Consider the following 12,592-nt stretch of genomic DNA (forward strand, 5'->3'; position numbering starts at 1 on the left):
GCGCCCAAAAGGGTTCTGCTATAGTTATGATGTCAAGCTTGTAATAATAGAAGAACCCTTTTGGGCGCTCTTTTTTAAAAAAAGGTTTTACATGACCTATCTAGAACTGGTAGTGTGTAGAACCTCTGTGTTCTTCAGAACCTTTAAAAGAACCCTCTATTTAAAGGGTGCCTGTTATAAATGGTAGATATGTCCTGAGTGATGAACGGAGATGTAGAAGTTTCCCAAATGATTAATCTCTTTTCTTAAAATTCACCTTTCAGAATGTCATATTTCAAAATTGGGGACTAAAATCGAGGCAGATAACTTGACAAAAATTTAAATGCATGTTTATACCTGTGGAAATTTTAAACGGTTCTGCAATTTTTTTGTGATTGAATTGTTTGAAAAGTTTACATCAAACAGGATGTGTCATAAAGTGCCGTGATGGTTGAACAGGAATGGAGATAGTGGGCAGCCTTGTCTGATTCCTTAGGGTCAGTATTTATTTATTGATCTGTTTGTTTATTTATTTATTTTTATCCATTTTCTTTCCTTACCATTGCTTGGTGATCAGTGTATAGGTTCCTCAACAATGAGGTGCCCTGGAATTCCCATGTTCCTGAAGACATTCCAGAATTTTACAAGGCTGACAAAATTGAAGGCTGTTGTTTAGTGTAGTGGGTAACACCTCTGCTTTCTACACTGCAGACTGGGGTTCAATCCCCACCTGGCTAAATGCCCTACACTACACCATAGCAATGCCTTAGCAACCCCTTAGCAACCATCTGCAATGCCATAGCAATGCCCTAGCAACACCTTAGCAGTCACCAGCGATGCTATAGCAATGCCCTAGCAACACCTTAGCAACCACCTGCAATGTCATAGCAACCACCTGCGATGCCATAGCAACACCTTAGCAGCCAACTGCAATGCCATAGCAATTCCCTAGCAACACCTGTAATGACATAGCAGTGCCCTAGCAACACCTTAGCAACCACCTGCAATGCCATAGCAACTGTTTTGTCAAGCCAGCTTAAATTTTGTTCACAAACTTTCCTCTTATCATGTTTTATTTTCTGATTTTTGCCAGTCTGGGGGTGCGTCTGCCCCCTCGGCAATCTACATTGCAATATACCAGCTACTGTATATAAACTAGCAGAAAGTCTTACAACATCTGAAACCAAAGTTTTCACCCACCCACAGCCCCCCTGCAGCTGCCACTTACTGCTTACAGAGGCAGAGAGAGGCAGAAATAAAGGTTGATTTTCTACTGTCAATCTCCTCTCTTTGGCACACAGTCAGCCAGTTCCTCACTCCAGCTAATACTCTTTTTTGGCAGAGGGGTAAATAGCCATTGGCAGGGCTGGCTGGACTGTGAATTAGCCCCTGGATCAGCCTGCTGGCACTGTTAGAACGCAGAGAATATTTGGAGAATGTGTGTGGGGGGGCAGTGTCTGGGGAGTGTGGGGGTGCTGTTGTTTTAGGATGGAGTCCATGGAGCTCTGGGTCAGCTGTGACCTTGGAGAACAATATTTAAAATTCCACTTCCACTGACTGCAGGGATGGACTAGAGAATTCCCGATGGATCACTCTATCTGCCAGCCAGAGAGAGAGAGAGAGAGAGAGAGAGAGAGAGAGATGCACACACTGAATTCTCAATGCACCATGATCCAGCTCTAAGCCCCTCCCCCACTGACAAAATACAACCGGCTATAAGCCCTTCTCCATGCCAAAAATTCCAAACAAATGAATAAAAGCCCCTCCCCACCACCCATATCCAAACAACTATAAGCCCCTCCTCAAGTCGAATTCCAAACAACTATAAGCCCCTCCCTAACAGTTTAATATAACTATAAGCCCCTCCCCACCACAAAAATCCAAGCAACCAATGTGAGCCCCCCACCACCACCAAAATTCAATCTATAAGCCCCTCTCCATGCCAAAAGTCCAAACTGATGAATATAAGCCCCTCCCACCACCCAAATCCATTCAAATATTAGCCCTTCTCCAAGTCCAAATCCAAACAACTATAAGCCCCTCCCCATTGCAAAAATCCAAATAGCAGACTATAAGCCCCAAACTAAACTAAAAAAGAGCCAAACACTCAGCTGTAAGCCCTGCCCTACATAGAACTGTTCCAGGAACCGTACATCTGAGCCACTTGGTACGGTCTGGGTAGAGGCCGTCTTTGATCCCAGTGCATCCCTGTAGGACTGTCAGCTGCACCTCAAGCACACAGCAGCGGAGTCATCCATTCTAGCAGCCTGGGCCAGTTTCTGTCCTGGGGTTTTAGATCCATAATTAGAGTAAGTCTGTAATTGATTGATTGATTGTTTCAGCATTGAAGATTCCTCCTCATTTCCCTTCCTCTAATCCCATCTGATTCACTAATCCTGTTCAGCACCACCGCTCTCCACCATAGTCATCCTCAGTGCGCCAGGTCAGGAGTTTCTGAAGCAGCTTGTTGGCTGAGGCTGGTGAATTTGTTGTTGCAGAATTATTTTAATTTGGCTACTTTGGAGGGTTTTCGCCCAAGAACTGCCTATTTAAGGTCTTGCCTCAACATCTCAATGGGATTCAAGTCAGGACTTTGACTCGGCCACTCCAAACCTTTGTTTCGTTTCTTTTGAGCCATTCAGAGGTGGACTGGCTTGAGTGCTTCGGATCATTGTCCTGCTGCAGAATCCAACTGAGATTCAGATGAAGCTTTTCCTTCAGGATTTTCTGATAGAGAGCAGAATTCATGGTTCCATCAATTATGACAAATCATCCAGGTCCTGCAGAAGCAGAGTAGTTCCAGATCATTACACTACCACCACCATGTTTCACTGTTGGTATGACGTTCTTATGATGAAATGCGGTGTCAGCTTGAGTTTAAGTGATGTTTTTATAATCCCACAAACAGGGAAATTCCATCTCCACATTTAACCCATCCATGAAGTGAAACACCACACACACACACACACACACACACACACACACACACACACACACACACACACACACTACAGTTCGGCAGTGAGTACACTTGCCCAGAGCGGTGGGCAGCCCTATCCACGTCACCTGGGGAGCAGTTGGGGGTTAGGTGTCTTGCTCAAGGACACCTTAGTCATGGACTGTCTGCACTGGGGATCGAACCGGCGACCTTCCGGTCACAGGGCTGGTTCCCTGACCTCCAGCCCATGACTGCTGTAACTGGACCCATGTCTTCCAAAGAGTTCCACCTTTGACTCTTCAGTCCATACAATATAATCCCAAATATCCTGGCAGTCATCTAGATCTAGACTTATCAATGGATTTCCAGACTTGAAGATTTCAATTACTTCATATCTCTATTTGGATCTCATGAGAACGTGGCATCATGTGCTGCTTTTGAGACCTTCTAGCTGCTTCACATTGCCAGACAGGTTCTATTTAAGTGATGTTTTTGTTGACAGGTCTGGCAGTGATCATGTCTCGGCGTGAATAGTGAAACTGAACCCAATAGTCAATTGAATTTCGTTAAAAGGTTTAATAGCTAAGGGAGCAATCCACAGGTGTTTCTGTCCATCCTTCCATTGTGAGAAGATCACTCAGCGCTGTGGGTCTGAAAGGACGTGTAGCTGATCAAGAAGAACCTCACTGAGAAAAGGAGCCCCAGAGTCCAGACCTCAGCACCACTGAAGGGGTTTGATCACTTCAGAAAATCAACCAGCTTCTCAGACTGAACTTTGGAGGCGTGTCTGCAGTTTCTTTGAGGAGCTGAAAGTGAGGATCCTGAGAAGAATGGATGCTGGAACAGAGTGGCCTCAGAATGTCGCCCAGTGCTGTATTTTGGTACGGTTGCTTGCACGGATGATGAAGAGTTTCCATCCTGAACGTCCTGTTTGTCACGAAACTTTGTGTGTATTTATAACTGATATTATAAATTGATGTTTGGATCATATGTGGAACCTTAGACACTCTGCCCCTGCTTAGATCATTGTCTTCATGGAAATGTTACCCACTGACATCAAAGCTCATTGATTAGAGGTGGACTTCCTCTGATGTGTAAATTATTGATGAAGAGCTAGCATAGCGTAGCATTGCCTAGCCTAGCGTCCCCCTCCTGCCCACCTGGCGGGCTGTGGCTTCATCGGCCTGATCGATGCCAACTTGGCCAACAGCCAGAGGTCTCAGCTCCTGAAAACCTCTCACACACATCCCCCAGAAGCCCCCCCACTCCTTCTAAAAACCTCATATACACACACATCCCCCAGAAGCCTTTCCTGTTTCCTCTCTCTCTCTCTCACTCTCTCTCTTTTTATCTCTCTCGCTCCCTTTTCTGTGTATTTACTACTTAGCACCAATGGTGTCTTCACAGATGTGCAGGTTACCCACTAACCCCCCCCCATTATCTGTCACCCACCTGACAGATTTTGGATTCTGAACTTTAAACTGGTAAAAGTCTGGATGATCCTTTTGCTCTTTAGTCCAAGAACATGACATCCATTACTTCCAAAAACACACTGAAAGGTGGACCCGTCACACCACAGCATACGTTTCCACTGCGTGTCAGTCCATCTCAGATGAGCTTTAGCCCAGAGAAGTCGGCAGTGTTTCTCTGTGTTGTTGATATTTGGCTTCTGCTTTGAATTTGTAGATATGCAAGATGTCCTTCTTAAACAATTGGTCTCATTTGCTCACTCAGCTTCTTACAAAGTGACGATTGAGCTTTTTGTATATGCTGCTTGTTTACTCAGTTACGACAGCATCACCTGTTACCTGTTCACACTTTTACCTGTGTAAAGCAAGTGTTTCTAAAGATTAAGCAACCCTTATTAATCCCACAACGGGGAATTTTCACCTCCGCATGTAAACCATCCACGCAGTGAAACACCACATACAGGCTAGTGAGCACACTTGCCCGGAGTGGTGTTCAGCCCTATCCGCAGCACCCAGGGATTAGGGTTAGGTGTCTTGCTCAAGGACACCTCAGTCACATACTGTCGACTCTGGGGATCGAACCGGCGACCTTCCAGTCACAGGGCCGGTTCCCTAACCTCCAACCCATGACTGCCCCACGTGCTCATTCCACAGTCTTCTGTCTTACATTGCCCTGTCCCAATTTTTTTCAACGTGGGTGCAATATAAAAAACGCTTATTAGTAAATAAAGTTCATAATTAGGTACAGTCCTGCTCTGCTGTGTTGGGTTGCGGTGACGGGTGCTGTCCGTGGTTCTGACCCTGAGCTATACTGTATAGTACCAATGCAGTGAAGCTCTGAAGTCCAGTATCATGACCCTCAGTTTATTCTGACTCAGAGCGAGGGGGTGGGGGGCTGAGGAGAAGGGGGGTGGGGGTCACTGAGAGAAGATTTATTGACAGACAGTTAATATGATGAACACTGTATAGACAGCAGGCAGTCAGCTGGAACGGCCAGAGCTTCTCTTTCCTTCTGTATCAGATTATACACACACATCACTACTGAGAGAGAGAGAGAGAGAGAGAGAGATTCATTTGTAATACAAGCCAATGGTCAGATGCTAACTTCCACTAACCATCCACTTTATTAGAAACACCCACCTTGAACTTCCACTCACTGGCCACTTTATTAGAAACACCCACCTTGAATTTCTGCTAACTGGCCACTTTATTAGAAACACCCACCTTGAATTTCTGCTAACTGGCCACTTTATTAGAAACACCCACCTTGAATTTCCACTCACTGGCCACTTTATTAGAAACATCCACCTTGGATTTCTGCTAACTGGCCACTTTATTAGAAACACCCACCTTGAATTTCTGCTAACTGGCCACTTTATTAGAAACACCCACCTTGAATTTCCACTCACTGGCCACTTTATTAGAAACACCCACCTTGGATTTCTGCTAACTGGCCACTTTATTAGAAACACCCACCTTGAATTTCTGCTAACTGGCCACTTTATTAGAAACACCCACCTTGTACTTCCACTCACTGGCCACTTTATTAGAAACACCAACCTTGAACTTCTGCTAACTGGCCACTTTATTAGAAACACCAACCTTGTACTTCCACTCACTGGCCACTTTATTAGAAACACCCACCATCCCCAGCGTGAGAAGAGGGTGCCGCTGGTTTGGTGCTAAATGAGACTCGGGGTGGTACTCTGGTGACCAAAAAGCACTTATAAAGTGAAAGTTTCTGCATTTACCAGTGCTGTGTTTTCATGTGTTCATCGTTAAACGACAAAAATATAGTACACAGCATTGACCCCTGCTCATTCAGTGGTCCATGGCAATGATACCATACTGTGAAGGAACTACATTCCTTTGTGGAATACCTGTCTGTATCGATTATTATTAATAATAATTTAATTGTGTTCTGAAAAGTTGTGTGTTTATCATAGTTTAGGTTGGCCGCAGTTTTTATAAAAGCAATAAGCCACTTGAGGCTGCGCATTACAGTGATGTTACTCCACTTCGCATCGTGCCTAACAACACTCTACCCTGTGATACAGTCACAGTAACGCACGGCCTCTCGTGGCTTATTGCTTTATTACACACTTCTATCTATAACCTAAGAATAGCTCTACTAGATTGCATTGAAGTTTCTGTAGTAGCTGAGGAATGTGAAACAAACCTGGGGTTAAACTGCTCAGCTGTTGGAAGCTGATTGATTTACATGACGACAATGTTGCTTGAGAACCTCATTAACATGCTTGTTAGAGGTGATGTCCATGTTATGGCAGAAGCTCACGCTGTGACTGAGATGCACCATTTTAACATACTTTATTTATGTTTTTGTTCTCGGACCAAATTCCACTCTAACAGTACAATTACCACCAATTCTTCTGGAAGAATAATCCCATAAGTGCAAGAAGATCTACAGGCTTACAGCTTAATGTGCAGACACTTTAGAGCAAAAACATTCAGCATCAGCCCACCAGCTGCTATTATATGTGTGTTTTTTTATGTCTTTTTCTAACTGAAGGGAAATGCATTAAAATAACTGCCCATGTTAATCAATCATGCACTACAGATGCAGCTGATGGAGATGAGGCTAAAAACCACTGCAGTATTCCTATAAACTGCTGCTTCTTCTGAAATATGCCTTTTCTTTTCCATCCTTCCAGCCTTTGCCTAGCTACCTGCTCTCCTTCCAGTAATCAGGGTTTAATCACCAGCAGGAACCTTGTATTAAATCAGCCATAACATGCTGCCGTGACTGTAATTCGATTTGCAAGATCGATGTGATTCAGTAATCATGTTTGACTCTTTGCTCGGTGAGTTATGTTGTGGGTTTTGACTCGTCATGCTTCATAAGCACGTAGGCTTCACTTAGATACGTTCTGCTATGTTAGCAACATTATGGAGCTGGAGGTGCAGACCAGAAACCCCTCACTTGTAGCTCCACCAGAAGGCAGACCAGTGAGTAGCAGGACAAGGTGGGTGTTTCTAATAAAGTGGCCAGTGAGTGGAAGTACAAAGTGGGTGTTTCTAATAAAGTGGCCAGTAAGTGGAAGTACAAGGTAGGTGTTCCTAATAAAGTGGCCAGTTAGTGGAAGTACAAGGTAGGTGTTCCTAATAAAGTGGCCAGTGAGTGGAAGTACAAGGTGGGTGTTCCTAATAAAGTGGCCAGTTAGTGGAAGCACAAGGTGGGTGTTTCTAATAAAGTGGCCAGTGAGTGGAAGTAAAAGGTGGGTGTTTCTAATAAAGTGGCCAGTGAGTGGAAGTAAAAGGTGGGTGTTTCTAATAAAGTGGCCAGTGAGTGGAAGTACAAGGTGGGTGTTTCTAATAAAGTGGCCAGTTGGTAGAAGATGCTTTAACACCATTTGACATTTAGTGTGTGAAATTTCAGTTTCTTGCGATCATTTGACTGTTTTCTGTGTTAATATCTGGTATAAACTGCATCAGATTTTGCTGTTTGAGCTGCTATGTTTAGTGTATAACCACCATTAGGCCGATGTTTCCGTCGCCTACCTGACTGCTCGTTTGTCTGAATATGTTATCCGCAGGTGTTTGCCCAATTACTGTGAGCACGATGGCGAGTGCTCACAGTCCTGGAGCAACTTCCACTGTGACTGCTCGGGGACGGGCTACACTGGAGCTACCTGCCATAACTGTGAGTACAAATAACAAACACTGAGACAACAACACGAGTTTTTCTCCTCACACTCACAGAATCTGTAATGCAGAGTTTCTCTGCCCCAGTCCTGGGGAGCCCTGTCTACTCTGCTCTAGCTCATCTGATCCAAGTCATAGTGGGACATTTAAGCCTTTCACGGCGGTTCACTAATGGTGGTTTTATGCGACATTAAAAGAGTCATAATTCATTTTCCAACCTTCCTCGTCAGTGTAGAATTAAACTGGCTGATTATTTTTTCCTGTCCTTTTAAGACAGACCGGTCTTCATAATCTGCATCCGGTGCACATTTTAGTGAATCACATGTTCGTACTTTGCATAAATTTATGCAACAATCTTAGAGATGCAGAAGGAAAACCCATGGGTGCCCCTGCCCAATCACCTGTTCATTAATGTTTTATTACAATCACCTGCCTTGTACTTTCAGCATGTGACTACTTTACTGGAAACGCCCACAATATACTTTCACTAACTGGCCAGTTTATTAGAAACACCCACCTTGTACTTCAACTGACTGGCCACTTTATTAGAAACGCCTACCTCATGTTTCCAGTCCCTGGCCACTTTATTAGAAACACAAATCTTGTGCTTTCTGGACACTTTATTAAAAACACCTACCTTCTGCTTCCACTCACTGGCCACTTTATTAGAAACACCTACCTTCTGCTTCCACTAACTGGCCACTTTATTAGAAACACCCACCTTCTGCTTCCACTAACTGGCCACTTTATTAGAAACACCTACCTTCTGCTTCCACTAACTGGCCACTTTATTAGAAACACCTACCTTCTGCTTCCACTAACTGGCCACTTTATTAGAAACACCTACCTTCTGCTTCCACTAACTGGCCGCTTTATTAGAAACACCCACCTTGCACTTCCACTAACTGGCCGCTTTATTAGAAACACCCACCTTGCACTTCCACTAACTGGCCACTTTATTAGAAACACCCACCTTGCACTTCCACTAACTGGCCGCTTTATTAGCTCAGTCACCTTGCATTAAGGTCACTGTAGATGCTGAGTAATACGCCTGGAATTTTAAGGGTTTAATTGTTTATTTGCTGAATTTACCATATTGGTAAAAACAAAGCATTAAAGTATAAACCCACCCAAAACTGATGACACCATTCATATTTTAGGTTTCATTTTTTTCCCAATAATTGTGCACCGGGGGCTGCAGAAAACATGTAATGTTTAAGCGTTTTCTTTGTAGAGGTTGCAGCAGCATATTTTTTCACTTAGAAAGGCGTGTTATTTGACCAGGGGTGCCAAAACTTTTGCACACAATTGTATCTTGCATAACAGAAGGTGACGAGGCTCAGTTAAAGCTGCACTGTGCCATGGATACAATTTCTCTTTCAACTCCGGTTTGGGGTGCACAGCTGCGGAAACAGCGCCAGAAACAACACTGACGCTGTTTATCACTCGCGAATGCGCCACCACTGCGCTGACTGGCCACCTCCCTAAAGACTTTATTAGCTCTGAGCCAAACCACCAGCCTGCCGCATTGGTTTATTAGCTACGCACATGTTGGAAGCTGTTTCATTTACATTATGGGAAAGTTTGATGCTTGAGAACCTCATTACCCACTTTATGGTAGAACCTCGCACGGTGCTGGGTGTCAGATGCCTCGTCTTAACAGACTTCGGTTATGGTTTTTGTTCCGGGACCTCCTCCATCCCGTCGACCTGACAGAGTTATAACACCTTAGTGTTGAGAGGCCTCATCATTTACAAATTAAGCCCTTGATATATCTGTGTGTATAGATCTTTCAAGATGTCCAGGGCGAAACACTCGGTGTATCTGCAGTGTGAGTGGGCAGGGCTAGACTGCGGCAGGCTGAGGAGGTGGTCATTTGTACATGCAGTGTGAAAATGGCTTGTTTTTGCAGACTGTACAAGTAAACTATCAGAAACTAAAATCTATGTAGTGCGCCCTGTGCAACCCTGGGCTCAGGAAGGACGCTGGAGGCAGGACTCAGGGTTGCAGCATCCATTTTTCTTTATTTTTCCTCCAGACAACCAAAACAAAACCCCAAAACCAAAGCTGGCCGCTTTTCAGGGCTTCCAAACTGGACTTTTCAGTCATTTTCCCGCTCTGCACTCTGTTCTTGCTGCTGCTGCTTGTTGAGAGGTTGTTGCTCCGTCTCCCCGTCACTGACCCTGCTCGACAGCACGGCCATCCTGGTCAAACGTAAGGCAAATTAAAGTGGCCTTGCTGCAGGACCGGAGGCAGCGCCCAGGAGGTGGGGCTCGGGACTCGCACACCACCCCCCACTCACTCATGCTTCCCCTCTCCCCTCCTCTCGCCATCCTTGCCAGGGTTCTCCCACTTGGAGTTCAGACCCCACCTTCCTGCCAGCTCTTGCAGCCGTCATTGGGGCCCCGGGGACGGGTGCATGCCGCAACGTACTACAGCAAAGTCTTCATTTCAATAAAATGAGGCAAATTAGTCAAAGAGCCCTTTACAGTGCGCTGAAGTAGAGTTTGCAAATACAAGCAACTAGTTTGGTGTTTTACCTGGTCTATCACACCTGACTGCGACTCCACAGGTGGGGTATAATTGGAAAATGAGAATGACACTGTGGGACTTGAATGACTTCAGATGTTTCCAAGTCGACAGTTATGTGATGAAAGTTGAGTCGGCATCGACTGATCGCTGGTGATGTCATGAAAAGAACCACACGAAAAGAGAAGCCGATTTTTCAAATCGGAGATGAAGCCAAGCTCTATAGGTCAGCAGAGCGTGCCATGCCCTTGCCATCAAGCCCTGGATCACACTGCAAGCCTTCGGGGAGCTAGAGAAATAGACCCCGAAGTCTCGCTAATTTGTATCTGACTTAGGCGCACTCAAGGCAGCCTCGCCGAGATGGTTGCCCATGGTGGAGGTCCAGGGAGCCTGAGAAAATTAGAGCACCATAACTTTGCAAAAGTACCAGGAACCGACTTCAAACTTTACAGGATTACAGGGCGCTATGCTTCCTATCTAACCACATAGGACGTTTTACTGCAGAGACAGTGATGGTCAATGTCTGAAGTTGAAAACACTGTAGACGGGCAGAGAAAGGTTACAACAAAACTGATCTCCACAGGTCAGCAGAGCGTGAATCGCTTTGCTAGCCTTTCAGGAACCAGAGACACGAACTCGGGAATCTAGCATATTTATACCTGACTTAGGTGCACCCTGGACATGCTTGCCGAAATGTTCACCTGTGGTGGAGGTCCGGAGAGCCAGAGAAGTTTAGAGCGCCATAACTCTAAGAAAATAAGAGTAACCGACGTCAAACCTTAGAGGATTACAGGGCGTTATGCTCCTCTCCAAACACCAAATGACTTTTTATTTCATGTCTGGTCTTTTAAGCTCTGTAGATCAGCTGAGACAGCAAAGTAAATTCTACAAGCCAGTGGGGCAGCTGTGCCTGACTTGCACTTTCCAGCGACCCCTCACTTGTTATGTTCTCTAAGGTGACTGTGTTGTCATGTCCAGGGGCAGTCATGGGCTGGAGGTTAGGGACCCAGCCTCGTGACCGGAAGGTCGCCAGTTTGATCCCCAGAGCCGACAACACATGACTGAGATGTCCTTGAGAAAGACACCTAACCCCCGGGTGCTCACCGGGTGCATGATGATGTAATTAATGAACACGACAGCAACTTTTCATCAAAGTCACAAATGAATATTTCCGCTTATGTTTTCAGTAGAATTTCTCTAGTTTTATGGTATTGGATTGACACACTTTCCACAACATTTTATTTCATTGTCTTGAAATCAGAAACAATGTAACACATTAAGAGGTGTTTCAAGGCATAAACACCACGGAAGACCTGCAAGTGTTTAACGTCCTGGCATCCAGGAGAATCTCTGGGCCAAATGATGGTGGGAATGACGACTTGTTAGGGAGAAGAAGCCGATTTCACAACGAATTCAATACCTCGTAAAGGCCAAGCTGAAAGTAGGGGATCGATGGGGCGCTCATCAGCATTGACCAATGAACATCAAGCAACATTGGGGCATGGATGTGATAAGTTAGCATGACTGAACATCTGAGAAGATATACCTGCAGCTTGATGGCTTGGTTGTCTTGTGTTACTGATTGTACTCTGGACATTACGTGAGCATGAACTAAAGGAATCTGGGGCCGAGTTTTAGAGTAAGCTGTCCACCGCTGTATATTCTCCTGATGAGATCACGTCTAACCCCACGGGACCAGAGAAGATCAAAGCTTTGAAATAGTGGCTCGAATCACTTGTTTGTTCTCTTCCTACACACAACTCAGCACACAAGGGCTTTCAAAGCAGATGACCTGAGTCAGGTTTGTTAGTGCAGGAAAAACACAAATATCTGCAGGGCAGAGTCTCCAGAGACCATCCGCACAGAGCACTGTTACACACTGGCCACTTTATTAGAAACACTCACCTTCTGCTTCCACTCACTGGCCACTTTATTAGAAACACCACTTTCTGCTTCTACTAACTGGCCACTTTATTAGAAACACCTTATATTTTCACTATGTAGTTGTCCACTT

The 12,592-nt window shown here is 45.0% G+C and overlaps 1 protein-coding gene across 2 annotated transcripts in view; it reads left to right on the top strand.

Moving 5' to 3' along the window:
• cntnap5b (contactin associated protein family member 5b) overlaps positions 1–12,592 on the top strand; it is a 134,412-nt gene that overhangs the window by 76,040 nt on the left and 45,780 nt on the right. For both annotated transcript variants that reach the window (XM_037534625.1, XM_037534626.1), the window contains one exon: positions 7,941–8,047. In XM_037534625.1, the coding sequence (XP_037390522.1) occupies positions 7,941–8,047 (107 nt within the window). The remainder of the gene's footprint in view (positions 1–7,940; positions 8,048–12,592) is intronic.

The sequence above is a fragment of the Pygocentrus nattereri genome, chromosome 25 (genome assembly GCF_015220715.1).
Source record: "Pygocentrus nattereri isolate fPygNat1 chromosome 25, fPygNat1.pri, whole genome shotgun sequence".
NCBI classification, from domain to species: Eukaryota; Metazoa; Chordata; class Actinopteri; order Characiformes; family Serrasalmidae; genus Pygocentrus; species Pygocentrus nattereri.